General features: G+C 48.3%; 1 protein-coding gene across 2 annotated transcripts in view; it reads right to left on the bottom strand.

The window, feature by feature from the left end:
• Window positions 1-20,535, bottom strand: part of EIPR1 (EARP complex and GARP complex interacting protein 1) — a 147,555-nt gene that overhangs the window by 44,301 nt on the left and 82,719 nt on the right. For both annotated transcript variants that reach the window (XM_087437196.1, XM_004436439.3), the window contains one exon: window positions 9,367-9,523. In XM_087437196.1, coding sequence (XP_087293322.1) covers window positions 9,367-9,523 — 157 coding nt within the window. The remainder of the gene's footprint in view (window positions 1-9,366; window positions 9,524-20,535) is intronic.

Below are 20,535 nucleotides of genomic sequence, written 5' to 3'. Positions count from 1 at the left end.
TTCTCCAGGGCAGCGTAAAACCGAACACAGAACAAAGCTCCCTCCTGAAGAAAAGCACTCTAAGGCACTCATACAGACGAGACTGGATACTGCACGGGGGCCTCGTCGATGAGTAAAGCTACTGTGGGGAGGGCAAGTTCCCCTGTATCTCATTATCTACCCATGGCGACACATCTGAACATAACCCCTGACACTTTATGGTAGTAATCCTACAATCACTGTTGTTTGTAACAGACCTTGGAATAACTGGAGTATGCAAAGTGCAATAAAGAGAGAAATTCCATTTTACCATGGATCATCACCATGGAATTAATGCTATAAACATAAGAAAATAAGCTAGAATTCTGCCATACTTCCTATTCTAAACTAAGTTTATTTCTTTGTTCATAAAAATCATCCACTGTTCTTTTTTCTCACACTCCACCAGTGAATTTGGAGGACATAAAATTATATTAACAAGTCAAGACCAAGTAGCTACAGGGGCCGGCCCAGTGGCGCAAGCAGTTAAGTGTGCACGCTCCACTACGGCGGCCCGGGGTAAGCCGGTTCGGATCCCAGGCACGCACCGACGCACCGCTTGGCAAGCCATGCTGTGGCGGCGTCCCATATAAAGTGGAGGAAGATGGGCACGGATGTTAGCCCAGTCTTTCTCAGCAAAAAAAGAGGAGGATTGGCAGATGTTAGCACAGGGCTGATCTCACAAAAAAAAAAAAAAAAGAGAGCAAGTAGCTACAGCTAATATAAGTGTGCTATGTTCCTTCATAATCACTGAGAGAAAGACCCAAGAAAAGGGCTGGCTCTGTAAATAAACCCAAATAAAAACTCTAAACTTCTGTGAGGCCGTCAATAAGGACCATAACAGCAGGAACGATGGTTCTAATTTGGCAGGTTTCATGCTGATCAAACAAAATACCTACTTCTCGTCTTCAGATATAGGACTCCACAACGAAGGATTCACACTCCAGATTCTGGCACCTGGGGTGAGCACAGCTCAACGGACACTGGAAATTCTTAAAACAATCTCAATATGGAATTAATTTAAATTCACGTCATTTGTGTATCTTATCTATTGCCCACGGCCTTGTAGGGTGGGGAGTGGGGGTGCCCTGATTCCACCAACAGGGTGGTACAACTCTTAAAAAGATGGAAACCACCACGACACGACACGCACAAGGCAGCTGCTGGAAAACAAAGATTCAACACAAAAGAAATGCTTGTTTAAGACGATTTGTTCCAATTGCATTCTAAAATTCATCAAGTTTACTATTTTACTGAAAAAAGGGAAAACCTTAAGGAAGAAACATATCTATTAAGTCATTGGTGATTAAGTCCTTGATTATCAGTCAAATTTTGAAAACCCTTTAAAGAAAGAACGTAATAAATTATTTCCCCAGCTTATATCTCTCTCTCTTAAAACATACAGATTTGGCAATCTAGTTAATTTCTTCTTGCTTGAAAATTCACAATAGAACACAGGAGAGCTTCTCACAAGTGTTAAAAGGATTACAAAAAGAAGACTTTACGAGTTCCACCATTATGTCAAGAAGCACCCTTGATCAAATCTGTGGATGTGAAAGTTTTTGGTGGCTGTGACACATCAGGACTTCCAGTGAAAGAATCGTGCTACGCGCTGCCTGGTACCCCCTTCTGAGATGAGTCTCTGTGAGTTTCAGCTTGGGGTGACTTAATTATTAACAGTCTGTGTTTGTTCCAACATCTCCCACCTGCACAAACTTGCAGCTCCATCAACCAAATGACTCTGTTTACAGTCAGACAAAAGGCGAAGGACAGGGGGCCGGCCAGATGGTGTAGTGGTTAAGTTCATGTGCTCCACTGCAGCCGCCTGGGGTTTGCAGGTTCGGATCCTGGGCACGGATCTACGCACCACTTATCAAGCCATGCTGTGGCAGGGGTCCCACATATAAAGTGGAAGAAGATGGGCACGGATGTTAGCCCAGGGCCAATCTTCCTGAGCAAGAAGAGGAGGATTGGCAATAGACGTTAGCTCAGAGCTGATCTTCCTCAGCAAAAAGAGGAGGATTAGCATGGATGTTAGCTCAGGGCTGATCTTCCTCTCACACACACACACACACACACACACACACACACACACAAACACACAAGGCAAAGGACAAACTGAGGCTGGACATGAGGGGAAAGGCGTTTCCTTCTTTTTGGGGGAGGCTAACGTCTGTAGTTAACAGCCTAAGGGAATGCTCCATGGTGTATGTGCACAGCTCAACAGAAATAAGCACTCTGACAGCAGGAAGGCAGAAATGGAAAGAGGCCCGTTTATGGAGTATGGGGGCAGAAACAACGACGCTCACCACCGAGACCGGCACTCCTCAGAAGCCTCCCTCAGTAGGAAATGTTGGAGGGTCAGGCATCTACCCCAAGGTTGGGGCAGACGTGGGTGACGAAGGACACACCTGTACTGGCCAACCCCCAGGGTGCGGCTCTGCGCCAGAGTCACCACTGTCCTGTCCTCCAGCCCCAGAGAGAGCCAAGGCAGAGCTGGGGCTCAAATGTTGAAGTTGGGTCCTCTGAGCGATACATCTGTGCAGCCCTCGTGCAGAGGTCACAGCCTCTCCTCCCCAAGGCAGACTTTCCCCTGATCCATGGAAGAGAACAGGCCACGACGCGGGCCAGCACGGCGCCCCACTCAGCGGCCAGTACAGCAAGTCCAACCTCTGCTCCCCGGGTCTTCCCAGCAACTCAAGAGTCAGCTTTAAACCATAACATCTTTTGAAATAAAATTTTGAATAGAAGTTTGGGCTTTCCTCTTTTCCTCCTTCTTGTCCCCACTCTCTGGTTTTTAAACAAAAGAAAAACCAACTATAGTTAAGAGTTAGTACACCTTCAGGTTTAAAATTTTTAAATCATTTAAATCTCAAGTTTAAATAATCATAAATAAAACCTTAAAAAACACATTTTTCTAAACTCTCCCATCGGATACATTGGTATGTCTCTCTGCCTAACATGTCCTGGGAAACACCCACTTGGTTCATAAGAGGATTGAATGAAACACACTTTGAACCATATTACTCAAAGGAAATGAACTAAAATCTCAGAAAAGATATGCATTTCTACTGTAATATAAATAACTATCTATACTTTCTGCACTGTATGTTCAGATTTTCCTATTTGCATCTTCCTAGAGGAAGTTGTATCTGCATATTGCATTTTACTTTTTTTTCATCATCACCCCTTTCTAACTTAATTTAATAACATTTATATAGGGCCAGGGAGACTGACAACAATTTCCCTTTTTACAATGGAGACTTTAAACAAACTTGAAAGAGAAAGACATTTTAATATTATCCTATAATACCAGAAGATTGTTCTTTTCCTACACCAAAGAAGGGATGTTAGGCATCCTTCTGGGCTTCTTTAAAGCTAATGGACAATTTCAATGGTGAGCCAGTACCCAGGGAAGCCACTTCTGGGTGCAGTTTCAAAAACTGTACATCTACGTTAGGAGAAAGTGAAAAGCACGGACGTGAATCTTAAAAAGTCTGGTAAATCTTCAGTGATGATACTTCATATTCACTGAGAATTTTCTACCATTGTTAACAGTGGAATCGTATCACAGGATCTCTGAAAACTTCAAACATACTTTCTTAATTATCCTCAAAGACAATTTTTGCAAGATGTCAAGGATAACCATGAATTTACTCCGTAACATTCACCCACGTCAATTTCCACTGTCCTATTCTACTGAACTAAAAAGGAGGAAAACAAAGAGAGATGAGGCCAAACCCTTTTCTTTCCTGGACAAAACACCTCAAGTACTGGAGGAAGATAGGCACAGATGCTAGCCCAGGGCCGTCTTCCTCAGCAAAAAAAGAGGAGGATTGGCGGATGTTAGCTCAGGGCTGATCTCCTCACAAAAAAAAAAAAAAAAACACCTCAAGTACTTGGTGGACCCACACTCTGCTGTTCCTGCCCTTCCTCTCTAGTCCCACACCACGGTTTACGCCCTTTTCTTTCTTCTAATGATCATCGTAACAGGCACACCCACTGCTCCAGGTATTCCCAAACACCTCAGTCTGCCTGGCATTTCAGGGTAATATCTATCTCTACCTACAATGAGGAGGAATTTCCCCCCAAAAGGTGGCTCAGGAAGCAAGGTCAGCCAGTCCCTGTGTGCAAGTGTCATAGCCATCTGGAAAGGCACGAGAGAAACACCCAGCGCGTCCAGTGCAGGGGGCTAACTCCAGCCCACCACGGACTCCTCCACACTCTGGGTAGGGGTGTGAGTGGGGGGAGGCTGCGGGTGTGAGTGGGGGGAGGCTGCAGGGGGCTAACTCCAGCCCATCACGGATTCTTCCACACTCTGGTGGGGGTGTGAGTGGGGGGAGGCTGCAGGGGGCTAACTCCAGCCCATCACGGATTCTTCCACACTCTGGTGGTGGTGTGAGTAGGGGGAGGCTGCAGGGGGCTAACTCCAGCCCATCACGGACTCCTCCACACTCTGGTGGTGGTGTGAGTGGGGGGAGACTGCACTAACTGTTGTTAAATTCGTTTCAATATCTCGAAAGGCTGGTTATGGATTTTAGCAACTTCTCCTTTAAAGGAGATTTTCATCATCCATGAAACACAGCGATTTTTGTGACTACTCTTGATGCACCACTTAGGAAATGGAGCACACCAAGAATATACTGGAGTTTCTATTACTTTGTCTTTGCTTCCACTTGCCGGCAGGGAGCATTAATCTACAGCTAAGGTGCGTAACTCTTTAACAGCTGGAAAGCCTCTTCATCATCAAAGGGAGGTGGAGAACCACAAAATTACCCTGTTGTGGCTAATCAGACTTGGAGCCAACAGTGATAAGGATGCACTGTGGAGACTCAACCTGACAACCTCACGGTGAGCCGACACAAGAGAACGGCACACTCAGAGAATCCTTACCGCCTTCCTGCTCTTACCTATACAGTTCCCGGAAACCTCCCCTTTATCAGGGCTCCAAAAGCCACTGGTGTAAAGACATCATGCATCTGAATGATGTCGCCAGGGTGGTGTCTCAGGGGAGGCGGGCCGCCTGGGCAGAGCAGTGGTGCCACTCACTTCAGTGCTCAGGCAGAGTGTAAAGAGGGTCACGAGTTATTATTTGACTCATTAAGGAAAAAGGTATGTGGCACTAAGTAAGTGTCGCAGAGAGGCCCTGCATCTAATGAATTCAGAGCTGGAAAGAGCATCTGAGATCCCCTAGAATCACTCCCATTTCACATATGAGAAAACAAGGCCCAAAGAGACACGACCTGGCCAGAGGGACAGTGTGAATGAGCTACAGATCTGAAGGCAGAGACCAGGCCCCCGTTTCTTCCACGGTCACCACACACTGAGCGAAGGAGCAAACCAAGAGTGGAGAGGAGAAAGGATACGAGCACAGATGGTGGCTTTGTTATCTGCAAAATGAGGAGTTCCCGTAAAAAGCACTATTTTATTTATATCATCCAGAAAGGACCAGCTAGAAGATGCGTGAACATTCTCAAAACATATTCTGACGAAGATGTGTTTATATTCCCAAATCACACTGTGATGACCACAAATGGCTCCTTTTGCTCATTCGGCAGGGAGGCAATTCTGGGGTGATGTGTGGGGTTCTGGGGTCAGACTGCCTGGCTATGAATCCCAATTGCGTCCTCAAGGAGGGAGTGACTCTGGATGCATTCTCCTTACTCTCTCTGGACTGCAGTTATCTTATCGGCAACAGTCCCTACTTCATAGGGTCACTGTGGGAAATAAACAAGGATGAGGCGAGGCACGCAAACCCCTCAGAACGGACCGCTTCATAGTCACGGCTCAACATCGTTACTGCAGCTGCAGTTTGTTCCTTTTCTCTCTCAAATACCAGACGCCTGCTGCGTGCCAGGCACTGTCCTTGGTGCTGAGGACGCAACCTGTAACCCGACAAGGCATCAGCCCAAGGAAGCTCAGTCTACAGAGAAAGAGAGCATGAACACAGGTAGTGGAGCACGAGGCGGTGATAACTGCTATTAAGAAAGATAAACTTGGGTAAACTGACAGACAGGCGTGGGTGGGGGTGGAGCAGTGATTATGTAGAGGGAATGGTTAAAGAAGGACCTCTCTGAAGACATGATACTGAGCCAAGCTGCTGACGACTCTGTCACCATCACAGGAGCCAAGTGCTACAGGTACGAGGTGGCCCCTCTAACTCAACCTGGGACCTGCAGCCCCACAGTGCAGAACTGAGAAAATCAGGCAGAGAATGGGGCTGAGGGTATGTTACACCAACCCCTTTGCTGCCTTATTTTTATTACGTATCCTAACTAATATGGTAAGTACCACAGAGATCCTGCCATGGAGCCATCACCACAACTGTGAAACATTATCTCCTTTTCAGGAATAACAAAAAGAAAAAATAAACAATGGGACTACATCAGACCAAAAAGCTTCTGCAAGGCAAAGGAAACCATGAACAAAATGAAAAGACAACCCATCAACTGAGAGAAAATATTTGCAAATCATATATCTGACAAAGAGTTAATTTCCAAAATATATAAAGAACTCATACAACTTAACAACAAAAAAACAAACAACTCAATGAAAAAACGGGCAGAGGATACGAACAGACATTTTTCCAAAGAAGATATACAGATGGCTAACAGCCATATGAAAAGATGTTCAACATCACTAAGTATTAGGGAAATGCCAATCAAAACTACAATGAGATATCACCTCACACCTATCAGAGTGCCTATGATTAACAAGACAAGAAAGATGTTGGAGGTGTTGGAGAGAATGTGGAGAAAAGAGAACCCTCATACACTGCTGATGGGAATGCAAACTGGTGCAGCAACTATGGAAAACAGTATGGAGAGTTCTCAAAAGATTAAAAATAGAACTACCATATGATCCAGCTATTCCACTACTGGGTATTTATCCAAAGAACACGAACTCAACAATTCAAAAAGATATATGCACCCCTATGTTCATCGCTGCATTATTCACAATAGCCAAGATGTGGAAGCAATCCAAGTGCCCACCAACGGATGAATGGATTAAGAAGATGTGGTGTGTGTACATATATATACAATGGAATGCTACTCAGCTATTAAAAAAAGACAAAATTGTGCCATTTGTGACAACACAGATGGACCCTGAGGGTATTATGCTAAGTGAAATAAGTCAGATGGAGAAAGACAAATACTGCATGATTTCACTCACATATGGAAGATAAACAAATACATAGATACAGAGAACAGACTGGTAGTTACCTGAGGGGAAGGGGTTGGGGGGGGCAAAAGGGGTTAAGGGGCAAATATGTATGGTGATGAATAAAAAAACTAGACTATTGGTGGTGAACACGATGCAGTCTATACAGAAGCTGAAATACAATGATGCACACCTGATATTTTCACAGTGCTATAAATCAATATGACCTCAATATAATAATTTTTAAAAGAATTCAAGAATTACTTTGAACAATGGCAGCAAATTCAGAATAACAGCATTCCAAGGTGAATCTGAGGAGGACAGTTTAATCCGGAAGTGTTAAATATCAACAATTACTTCCTAACTAGTTCACTTTTCATGGGTGTACGATCACAGGTATGTGATCCAGATTTAACATTTCACTCTGACATTCAGTTCCCTAGGATGCACACAGGGACTGGCACGGCCTGATCTTCGGAAGGCACATTTGACGGAGTATTTGAACCTAGGTGGGCAGCTGGGCAAATAGACCGATGGCCCCTCCCTTAGCTTCTCGTCCGTGCAGGGCGAGTGCCCTCCTCTGAGCTCACCCTATCTTTGCACTCTCCAAAGGCACCGACACTGTCTGTATACATTGACCTTACCCAAATGAGGCAGGCCTGCACTGTGTCTTACTCACCTGCTCCCCCAGTGCCAGCGTATCTCCTGGAACACACACACGTGCACACACACACATGCACATGCTCTCGCACTCATACACACATACGTGCAAATGTTTAAGAGAAATGTGGTTACTGTTTGAAATGTGGAACAATAGCATCGTGTCATTTGCAGAGAGGCGCTCTGCACTCAGGCAGCCGAGGCAGTCCCCCCTGGGGACCATAGGACTCCTCATCTGCGTCCCCCGACTCTGCAGGATGGGGCCTGACATCTCTGCAAGAAGAACCAACCACAGCCCTGGTGGCAGCCTGACATCACAAGCATACACCAACCACAAACGAACACACAGAAGGCCTTCCAGAGCCACAAACCGCGCAGGCCTGTAGCTCTGCTCCCCTCCGTTACTCAAGACTTGCAGCTCGTGATGGAAACTGGGATCAGTCCCCACTCCAAATGTCACCTCCTAGCAAATCCCTCTTCAATCCCTCTAGTAAAAATTAGTTACTCCATCCTCAGGGTGCCTGCAGCACACAGTTCATAATGATTTCAGTGAATGCACAGCCTACTCTGCGTCTCAGTTAGATGTTTACACCACGGGTCTCCCCCGAGAGATCATGACTCCTGGAGGCCGGGTGCCCTGAGCTGTCACCTTGACGTCCCTGGAGCCTGACAGGTGTGAGAAGCAGGTGCTTAATAAATACCTGCTGGATTAAATTTATGTAATTGGCAGAACTGACCATACAGAAGGTGCGGCTCTCTTTCTCATGCACGCACACACGCAGACACACACACACAGACGTGTTCCTGCTTTAAGTGAAACAATAACTGCTGCTGTAATTATAAACACTCATAACAACGTTACGTTCCCACAGTCCCTTCTAGAAAGCACGGCTTCTTGAGTTTGCTGAGGCTTCAATGACTTCAGAGATGAGCGAGTGTTCTGAGGAGGGTCCCTGGGTAACCACAGCAGGCACAGCAAACCCTCCATCACAGCACGCAGGCAGCGACTGGCCAGGGAGCCCTAATGAATGGTAGTGGCATCTCTCTGCCTTGATACTGCATGTCACGTCTGGGGGAAATAAATACAAGAGGAAGACAAGGAGGGTTTGGGGGTACGGCAGGACCTGTGCACAGTGAATCCATATTCAGTCCACAGAAGAAGAATTATAAGCTTCCAACCTGAAGTAACAAGTGAACTTACAAGTTAAGAAGCGATCTGACACGTCAGTGCTGCACAGGGCTGCTTGCCATCATGCTGGCAGGGACCAGGGCAACACTGATTCTGGACGAAAAGGAAAAGAGGACGCAGGCTCCTTCACTACGTATGCAGCATGGTTTCTGTAAATGTGTCTTATCTAGAAAACTACTGAGACTACAAAAAAAGCAAGCAAGCAATTTACACCATCACTTTAAAAGAAAGGAGAGGTTTCAAGTGTGCACCGCAGCTTCTGCAGTGTGGACCTGTACAACTCCACGCCATCTAACCTTCAGGCTCGTGCTGGGCGTATGAACTATGCAGAACCCTACCAGGCCATGCTGCCGTGGGCTGTGTTGTCAAGGTGACAGAGCAGCTCCAGGGTGTGCGCAGTGCTGGACGCGTCGTCAGGGGACTCGTGGCTCCCTGGTTCCACTTCCTTCGGCATCCTCCACACGGCTGCACATGTCAGGACTTTGCTGTCTGAAGCTAAGCAACAGAGGATAACGTCAACAGAGCATGGTGTGCGGCACATCCCGCAGACAGCACACCAACACCCACCCACATCCGGAGGCAGGGCATGTCTGCTCTGTAAAATATTTAACACTGCGGGCAGCAGAGAGCAGAGAGCAGCACGGACCCGGCGTCAGCCAGCAGAACAGGCACTGCTCGCAGTCAGCAACTGCTTAACCCACTGGTTCCTTGTTTGAAAACCATCACCATTTCAGAAGAAAATTTAATTTCCTCAAAATCGATTTCCTTCCGTTCTTCTTCAACAGTTCTTCAAAGAAGGGAGCAAAATGGGGGGGAGGGGTGCTAAAGATATACAGTCATGTGCCGCATAAGGACATTTCAGTCGACGACGGACCACACAGACGGCAGTGGTCCCATAAGATTAGTCCCATAGAGCCTAGGTGTGCAGTAGGCTAGACCATCCAGGCTTGTGTAAGTACACTCTACAATAGTCACAGCACGATGAAATCGCCTAATGACGTATTTCTCAGAACGTGTCCCGTTGTTAAGTGACGCGTGACTGTAATCACCACGAATGCAACTCAGGTCTGTCTAAGGTTGGCACTGAATGGATTCTTCCTCAGAGCCTTGTGAGAGCATCGTACACAGGCACCAAGCACCCTGAGCAGTACTCCATTTGGAAATAGTGTCACCGGTGCTATCTGACCCCAGTCCACTACGGCAGTGAGTCCATGGAGGCAGGGGCACCGCAGGCTGGGCCCATATGGCGGGTTTTGGTGCGCCCTGGCTCGCCTGGCAGAGAGCAGCCCAGTGCCCGGTGTGACACTTTCCACTGAATCACCAGCCACATGAGCACAGCATCTCCTACCAAGATCAGCATCCTCACACGCTCCTGCTGGTGGCTGCTCAGTACCCCTCAGAGTCCCGACACTCTTGATTTTTATGAGACTCTGGGAATCCGTGCATTCTTAGAGCACCATGAAAAGCCACTTTATGGATAAAGAGACTAAACTTAGATGAGAAAGCCTGGGGTCACTTGTTTCCAGGGAATGTGCCAGACCCTGGGTCTCTGCCCCTCTAGAAAAACTTTTCAGTAAGACGAAAAGACAAATAAGACAAAATAATCAGATTTAATAGTATATGATAAAAATTGAATCATAAATTCCTAAATCTAAATCCTTTCTAAATTTGCTTTCCATTTAGTTCTAAACTGGATATGTGCTAATAAACACCTTCCCCTTTTAAAATCAGCATTTAATAAATGACGATAAAACAACAAACAGGTTTCAACATTAAATCATCAACCAATATCAAGTGAAGAATATAAAAGAATTGGAGAACAAGAAAGAACACCTCATGAGAAGTATTTCCGATACATGAAATGAGAAAAAAACAAAGGACCTGACACTACAGAAAATGCCCCACTTCTGATTAGCTACAATGGTCCTTCAATCTAAACACCAACTAATCAACCAGGAAATAGAGCAGCAAACACAATGGGCAAAATGCCTGGCTTCATGGGTAACATTATTATTACTGTGATCAGCTGACCAAATAATACGTAGAAGGATCAAAAATTCAACCACGGCTTCCCCATCCAATCTCAGTGCTCTTAGGGTCTGAAAGAGACGAAACTGCAGCTGAAAAACAAAGAGTCACATGTGTCACAGATAGACACTTAAGGCAACATTTCCATTTTAACTATGAAAATATAGCACACAATGGTTTCTGTCTACATGAGAAACTAATTTTTTTGCTGAAATTTTCAGTTACATAGTCTTTTTGTATAGCCTCTGAGATTGGCAATGGCATTCCCAAAAATACAAGAATAACCGAAGAGAGAGTCGGCAACTTCGAGTGGAAAGAAGAAATGAATGCCGGAAACATTTACCCAACAGAGGCACAGACTATATTGATCTTCCCAAATGACAAAAGAAGAAATGTCTAATCCGAAAAGTGATGCAACTAATAATGTAAGAACACTGTGGCTGCACTGCAAAATGAAGAAATGCACAAAATGACAGAAGGTATGGGATAGTAAAAATAGCTATTACGTGGAAAAAATAACTAGTGGCAGATTCCCCTTGAACAAATTCCTTCTTTGGAGAATCTGGTTCAGGTGTCAGGAAAAGAGCTCTTCTCCTGTCACTGCCTGCTCACTCAGCAAACCTAACAGTTGGGGGTGAAATAGTAAATGCTTTCCCCTTGAGACAAGGAATGAAGCAGGTATGCTTTGTATTACCACTTCTAGTTAACATTATACGAGAGGTCCCAACTACTTCAGTATGACAAGAAAAAACATAAACGTTTACAAATAGAAAAGAAGAAATAAAAATACCAAAACTTGCTAATGATTTTGTGTGTAGAAAATTTAAGAGAATCTACACTATATTATTAGAAAGACAGGGAATTTAGCAGAATTGCTAAACACAAAGGTGGTATATAAAAATCAATTGGATATTTATAGATTAGCAACAAAAATTTAGACAATGAAATTTGAAACAATATCCACACTAGCATTAAAAAATCAAATATCCAATAATACCTCAGATTAAAGATGCGCAAAATGAAGAGTACTGCTGAGAGAAAGTCAAGATCTAAATAAATGGAGGGGTCTACCATGTTCACGGATTGGAAGCTGCACTACTATAAACAGTCCGTGAGCCTCGATCCAAGTTCCAGCCAGCTTTGGGGTAGAAATCAACAACCTGCTTCTGAAGTCAGAAAACCACACGGGAATGTGAACTGCCCAGACAGCCAAGACGGCCACGAAGAAGAAGAAAACTGGATGATTTCCAAATCCGGTGCTAGTTTAGTATCGGTACACAGACAGACAAATACCCCATAGAAAGAAAACGAAGCCCACACAGACCTTACAAAGATGGTCACCTGGTTTACAAGAAAAATGCCATTGCGTTGGAGTGGACAAAGGACGGTCTTTTCTGGATCAACTATATATCCACACGAAAAAATGAACTTGTATCCTGCCTCACAACATACTCAAAAACCAACTCCAGGTAGACTGAAGGTCAAAATGTAAACGGTAAACAACACAAACCTCTTCTAGAATACATAGTAGAATACCTCACAACCTTGGAAAAGCAAGGATTTCCTAAACAGGGCAGAAAAAACACTAATCATAGGGGAAAAGATTGATAACGTAGAACTCATTCAAATTAAGAACTGCTATTCACCAAAACACACTGAACTTCATCAAAATTAAAAACTTCTGCTCTTGGAAAACATTGTTAAAAAAATGAAGCAAAATTGGGAGAAAATATTCATAATACATATGTCTAACAAAGGACTGGTGTCCAGAATATATAAAGAACTCTTACAACTTGATAATAAGACAAATAACCCAATTTTTTAAAATGGGCACAAGACTGAATCAGACACTTCACAAAAAGAAAATATATGTCAACAAGCACCAGAAAAGATGCTCAATATCAACAGTAATTGGAGAAACGCAAAATAAACCCCAACTGAGAAACACTACACACCTACTCGAATGGCTAAAATTTAATTTAAAAAAGATCAACAATACCAAGCATTGGCAAAGATGGAGAGCAACTGAGCCTCTCCGAGATTGCTAGAAAGAGCGTAAAATAGCACAAACATTTTGGAAACCACTTTGGCAGTTGAACATGGACTTACCAGATGACCCAATAATTCCACTCCTAGGAGAGGCTGTCACAGAGCATCACAAAGCATGACTTGTTGATAACAAGCTTGGTGACCACTCTCTGACTCCAGCAGTTAAACCTGGCCCCAAAGCAGTGGTGGCCTGCTGATGGTATGTAACTGCCAGAAGTCGAGGGGAGCAATTATCATAAAGACCAACAAGGCCAGGGTGCCAGCCAAGGAAGGCCAACTGGCCAAGAGCTGTGGAGACAGATAACATGAGACGGCATTCCTAGGAGCAAAACAGATGGCCCTCCAACAGGGTACTGCCTGCCTAATACATGCATGCATGCATACATACAAATTCAAAAGAAAATAAGAATGAATGAGCAGGAGGCTGAGGGAAGTCATCCCATTACAGGAGGCTGAGGGAATTCACCCCATTACAAGTCATGATCCCCTACACAGCGCTGGTCTGAGCCAGTTTCAGACCCGGGACCCACTGACAGAAAATATAGCCAGATCCCCAGGAGTTAGGAACACGCAACAGTAGGGCAAGTACATACTGTAATGATTACCCCAGTCTGTGCCCAAAGACCTACTGCCACTTACCCTGGGCAAAGGGGACCCAGACAGTTCAAGGTCTACTGAACATAAGGTCTGAGACCCAAAGTGTCATCATGCCCCCTGTTAAAGTGGCGACATTTGGGGGCCAGGTAATAAATGAAGGCCTGGACAGGGCCTGGTCACAGCAGATCCATTGGGTCTGCGGACCCAGCAAGTGGTCATTTCCATGGCCCATGAACGTAAAATGGGACTGACAGATGGCAGGTGGTAAAACGCCCCCACTGGGTCTGTGGCCTGTGGGGTTAGTGGGAGGTCAGACGGAAGCCTCTGACCCTGCCCCCTCACCCCACTCCGGCAAAGGGCAGTGGAGACACGTGCCCACTTTAAGGGTCAAGGGCATGAAGGGCCAGGGCCTTGTTTAATTCACCATCTGGCCTCTGCAGAAAGTGAGTGGGTTCTGGCCAATGACTGTGGGCTACTATAAGCTCAACACAGGCAGGGCCCGCTCATAGCTGTGGTGCCAGGAACCGGACACTCCTACGTGGTCCCGTGTCCCCAGCACGAGGACACACGGGCCTGGGAACTGGACACTCCCATGTGGTCCCGTGTCCCCAGCACAAGGACACACGGGCCTGGGAACTGGACACTGCTCCATGGTCCCGTGTCCCCAGCACGAGAACACACGGGCCTGGGAACTGGACACTGCTCCGTGGTCCCGTGTCCCCAGCACGAGAACACACGGGCCTGGGAACTGGACACTCCCACGTGGTCCCATGTTCCCAGCACGAGGACACACGGGCCTGGGAACCAGACACTCCCACACGGTCCCGTGTCCCCAGCACGAGGACACACGGACCTGGGAACTGGACACTCCCACGTGGTCCCATGTCCCCAGCACGAGGACACACGGGCCTGGGAACCGGACACTGCTCCATGGTCCCGTGTCCCCAGCACGAGGACACACGGGCCTGGGAACCAGACACTCCCACATGGTCCCGTGTCCCCAGCACGAGGACACACGGACCTGGGAACTGGACACTCCCACATGGTCCCATGTCCCCAGCACAAGAACACATGGGCCTGGGAACAGGACACTCCCACGTGGCCCCATGGCCCCCGCATGAGAACACATGGGCCTGGGAACCAGGGTGACAGCAGGACTGAGCCCACTTACCATCATCCCCCAGGACACCCGGGGCCTTTGTGTTTCCTGTGTCCCCAACCCTGGGCTCTGCAGGGTTGGAGGTCCTGTTCCCAAAGAGTGTGCTCTTGCCAGGGACACGGCAAGGATCCCATCAAACCACAAGTGACCACTGCCACCTTAGCCACCTCTTGTCCAGGGACCGCGGGGAGCAGGGCCCCACCTTGGCAGAGAGGCTGTTCCCCAATACGGCCGAACACGTGCAGCACACGGGTGTGCACTGAAGCAAGTTTTGTCTCCGTCACCCAACCAGGACTGGGCCTCAGAGGGTGTGTATGGTTAGCAGGGGCACAGGCCCTGGGGCATGAGGAACTGGGGCACCCCAACAGGAGGACCACCGAGAGCAGCAGAGGTGACAGCTGAGGGAGGGGGCACTTAGGAAGGATGGTGGGGGAGAGGGACGATGGGTCCAGCTGTGGCCCCGAGGCCGACTGCAGCAGGGGGCTGTAGCTCACCCCACTACCCTTCCTCTGGTGAGTCCTGCTCAAGAAGAGAGGCCCCCGGGGCCCTGGGGGGACTGAGGGGAGAGAGGGTCTGAGTGGCACGAGGGTAGACTATGGCAGCTACGGAGGTGCCCCGCAGACCTCCCCTCAGGAAAGTTGCAGGTCAGCTGCAAGCAGTGCTGCTAGCAGACAGCCTCCGCCTCCAGCCCCGTCAGGATCTGCCCCCTTCGAGCAGAGGCCGTGCTCTCACCAGGTGCTCCGCTAACGGCCAGGCGCGGGGGCCAGGCGCGGCAGACACAGCGATCCTTGCTCCAGTGGCCCTCAGCAGGCGCTGAGGTTTGGTCCCGTCTACACGGGGGTCTGAGGCTCTCCCAGCCCATCCGGCCTCGGCCCCCTCCGTCTCTCAGGGCACCACCTGCCAGCACGCCCAGTGCCCCCCAGCCGCCTCAGCACTGCTTCCGCCCACAGAAAGAGGTCATCACTGCACTGTGCCTGGCACAAGGACACACGTTTTATTACATGTTCTCATTTGTTTGAAAAAATAATCTCTTTTGTTTTCAATAAATAACCTCAGTCGCAAAATTTAAAAACAGGGCACCACTGTCCTCACTTCCTACCCCTGCCTGCACCCACGCCCTTTGCCAGGTGACTGCAGCCCTTCCCCCAGAGGCAAACGCTTCTTTCCCACTCTAGGCCTGGTTTAGGCCCTGTGGCCTGCGTCGCCAATGGGAGGTCAGTAGACGAGAAGCAGGCAGAGACCTGAGATCCACCTGCACAGCCGGCTGGACAGCTCACACTTCTGCCACTGCTGTCAGAACATGGCCTAGACAGCCACTGTCCACAGTGGAGGGACCCAACTCGCAGCTTGAACTACGTCCAGACATGTCCAGCATAGATCAGCCGACGTGCAGACAATAAGAGAGAAACAAATGCTTCTGGTGTGCCCTTAGGTGCTGTGGGTGTTTGCTACGCAACACTAACTATAGTCACCTGTGTGCGTGCTCGCCGCCACGTGGTGATGAGAACACAGAGCTGAGTCAGATACAGACACTGCCCACAGGATGCAAACCCACTCAGATGGTTAAAGCACACGAGGTCAGCAGCAGCAGGTGTGTGGAGAGAGATCCAGGTACGATGCTAAAGCCAAGAGAGATACCTTCTCTTGGGGAGAGAACTATGAGGAAAGAGCGTTGGGAAGAGGTGCTATTTAACCTAAGTCCCGAGGAAGATCGGGGCACATGGAAATGGATGCAGAGGCACACCAGCAGTAGGATTAAGGGCCCAGGGGCCTGGGAGGATAGAGAATGGCCAACAGTTCACTTTGGGATATGGAAAGTGAATTAAAGCCATAAGAAATGAGGTTTGAGGGGCCGGTCCAGCAGCGTAGCGGTTAAGTTCACACATTCCACTTCAGTGGCCCAGGGTTCACTGGTTCGGATCCTGGGTATGGACCTACTCACCGCTCATCAAGCCGTGCTGAGGCGGCGTCCGACACAGAAGAACTAGAAGGATCTACAACCAGGATATACAACTATGTACTGGGACTTTGGGGAGAAAAAAGAAAAAGAGGAAGATTGGCAACAGATGTTAGATGAGGGCCAATCTTCCTCAAAAAAAAAAAAAAGAAATGAGGTTTGAAGCCCTCCTAGGACCAGACCAGGAAGGGTCTTGAAGACTAGACAATCAGTGTGAAGGGTCTTCTCTGCATCATGTGGGGTGGGGGGGCAGCTGGCAATTTTGAATGAGGACACAAGAGCCTGGCAGAGAGTAAGAATTCAGTCAATACAAAAAAAGAGAAAAAAGGCTGAGCATTGTGCTTTAGAACGGATGACCACGGGCCCGGCCTGGTGGCGCAGTGGTTAAGTGCGTGCACTCCGCTTTGGCGGCCTGAGGGTTTGCTGGCCCAGATCCCGGGCGTGCACTGACGCACCACTCATCAAGCCACGCGGTGGTGGCGTCCCATATAAAGTAGAGGAAGATGGGCATGGGTGTTAGCCCAGGGTCGATCTTCCTCGGCAAAAAGAGGAGGATTGGCACCAGATGTTAGCTCAGGGCTGGTCTTCCTCACAAAAAAAAAAAAAAAAAAAGAACGGACAACCTGGCAGCATCAGCGTGTGAGATGGACTGAACCAGGAAAGAGGCTGGCAGAGGGGACACAAGCCAGGAGCACTGAACACAGGCAAGAAGGGATAATGCCCAGGAAACCACAAGGTGGACGGCTGGAGAAGACCCTTCATTTCCACATTGTAGATCCCCTGAATGCACACCCCTGCTGTGTGGTCCCCATGACACGCATCTGGCTCCCATGTTTGCTCGGAGGAGATATGGCCTCCAGAACTTCCGTGGCTCACCACCAGGAAACATGAGGCCTGGAGGCTGTGGGTGCAATCCCACACTAATCTTCCTCACCTCCCCATCCTAGATGGCCTGGATAAACAGTGAACCAACACTCTGTGGGGTCGGCACACGAGGGCGCTCCCGAACATGACTAGGGGCTCTACAGGGCAGGGAGGCCAAAGGGGGTCCCCACTGGGCAGTCAGATGTGACAAATAACGACCACAGCAATAGAAACATCATCTTTGTCAGCAAGGGACAAGCTCACGTAATCAAAATGAAAACCGCATTAGGTACCTTTGCAAAATGTAGTCAACAAATACGTTTTTCTAAAAATTGGTAAATAAGAGGAAAAAAGTTTAAAGGAGTTTCTAGTGTTTGGAACACTTATCTGAATTTTTTGAAAGATTATAAAGTTTTCTTTCCAAAACTTAGTCTGAATAGGTGGTGGGTATAAGGTGAGTCCAAAGTCCTCAGTGAAAAACGCAGACACTAGAAATCACCCCCAGGAAGTCCAGGAAGTTAGAGCTACACGCACAGAGTAGCTCAACTCCCCAACCCAGAAATGCACCAGGATGCAAAATATGCGGAATAAAGAGTGCACTTCAGGTCCAAGGAATACGGTAGGCATTATCAGCATCTCTCCAAATCCTCAGAAGCAGATGAAATTGAAGGTAAACAGCAGTGAATAAGAAACGCTGGAATATACCCATCGAGACATGCAAATTGGTTCTGAAACTCTGAGGATTTCCATATCTGTATGAATCTCAACAGAGCATTCAACGCACATCCAGCAGCTATCAAAGAAACTAAGGTGCTTTTACGAAGGAAAACCCGATCTTTAGAAGGAAAATGCTGTAATAACCAGCGAGGCATCCTTCTTTTATCTCTGTTTTTAAAGCTATCCTGAAGTTCGGTCCTGTAATGTAACTGCCTGTCCTGAGTTACTACCATAATGACGGGGAGCTCCCAGAGGACAGGGCCCGCAGCTTCCATAAGAACCAGGCCCAGGGCATTAACCACAGCGCAGCTTCACCCAGCAGAGTCAGAGCACCACGGACATCCAAGCCAGAAGGGCACTCAGACATCACCCCCATGAAGCCCACCCCTCCGTCCTACAAGTGAGGAAACTGAGGCCCAGTGAAGTGAGCTGCTTTCCTCAAGCTCACAGCTCATTAGCACCAGAGTCAGAAATGACATGAAGTCTCATATAACAGTCCGTTGCTTTGAAAGAAAATACCAAGTTGTGTCTTTAAGGCCAATCTGATGCCACTGTCTATTTTTCACGTGTAACACACAAGCTAAGGGCACTTAATGAGATAAACAGATAATGGGGGCAAACGAATGGAAGAGGCACCCTCGAGGCTGCCAGCTGCACCCAGGGAGCAGAGCGTGCTGTTGCTATAAGGGATTACTGAGTCCAAGGCTTAGAGGAATTCAAAAGAGATTAGCGCCTTTGTAAACCTGAATAGCCGCTCAAGTCAGCTCGCTAAAGGGCTAACAGTGCCCTGACTGGGGACATAATTTGATCCCCAGCTGGAGGGGGAGGAGGCTTCCGCAGGGCACAGCAACACAGACGGTACACTTGGAATCCAAGGGCTATTTTTAGAGACTTCAGCCATCTCTGAGTCTGGCCCAGGCTGAGCAGGATGAACAAAGTGCACTCCAGCTCCATGGGCAAGCACGTGACACAGGGAGAACGCGGCGTCACAACAGTGAACCCAAAGCTGTGCCTCAACGCGCTTTTCTACCCCAGCCTTTCAAAGGCTTCAGGACAGCGTCGGGCATAATTATACAGCCTGGTGTGCAGGAAGCAGAGGCTGACTGCAGAGAGGGAACAAAGGCGAGAGAGGCTTCTCACTGAGCAGGTCCTGCCTGCTGTCTCATCTCCCAGCACGGGTGCAGAGAGCCGCTGCACCCCCGGGAAGCTCTGAGGGTGGTGGCAGGTGAGACGCCATCGCCGGAACAGGCTCCCTGACTGCAGAGGCAAGGATGGATGGGGGGACCGGCCACGACCTCCAGAGACCAGGCGTGAGAACAATGCCAGCCAGAACATTTCACCCCGGGTGGCAATCTGGTGGTGGTTAAAAGAGAGAAGAGAGGGGCGGGTACTCAAACACCCCTGATCTCTGTGACGGGCACAGCTCAAGTCTTGGGGGGAAACCTGCCTTGAGTCACCACAGTGAAGACTCAGGGCCTCTCACTCGGTGCCTGACCTAAGACAGCTCAGACTCAGAGCCCCCTGATTTTAGGGGAGCCCAGGTCCCCTTAGGGAAGGACCCTATAGCAATGCCACAAGAATAACAAAGTTTTCCTCACAGCCTTCCCTAAAAGAATCCGCGCACGTTCTAGGAAGGCTGTACCATGGGAAAAGGGCAGGATCCAGACCTGTGACAGCGGATGCCGACCCCAGGGGTCTCCACACAACAGACCTGTGGGGCTGTGACCCAAACCCGCCTCACGGAGGGCCACTGGGCCAGCGTGTCCCCCTGCAGTTAGCACCCCAACTCCCGAATGTGTAATGGAAGGGACAGACTGGGCACTGCCAGGATCCCCACACAGCACCCACTCCATGGACAGCAGGTCCAGTGATGAACAGGAAGGACCATCGGAAGCCTCTGGAAGCCCCCCTCCTTATCAAGACAGTAAGCAAAGGCAGCACGGCCGTACTGCTGGCGATGGAGAGCTAGGATGGCCACCCAAGTCTTGAAAGACACTGGCGCGCTGACTTGCATCAGATTCCCACTAAACTCCCCACCACGGCCGTGGCCTGTGTAGCAGGCAGAAGGCTTTTGGAGAATGACAGTGGATTGTCACAGACTTCGTCAGTGACAGTGTCACAGATGCCAACTGCACT

This window comes from Ceratotherium simum, chromosome 11 (genome assembly GCF_057802395.1).
Source record: "Ceratotherium simum simum isolate JZ-2026a chromosome 11, ASM5780239v1, whole genome shotgun sequence".
NCBI classification, from domain to species: Eukaryota; Metazoa; Chordata; class Mammalia; order Perissodactyla; family Rhinocerotidae; genus Ceratotherium; species Ceratotherium simum.
Note: the sequence above shows the minus strand (reverse complement) of the source record. Positions and strands in the feature narration are given on the sequence as shown.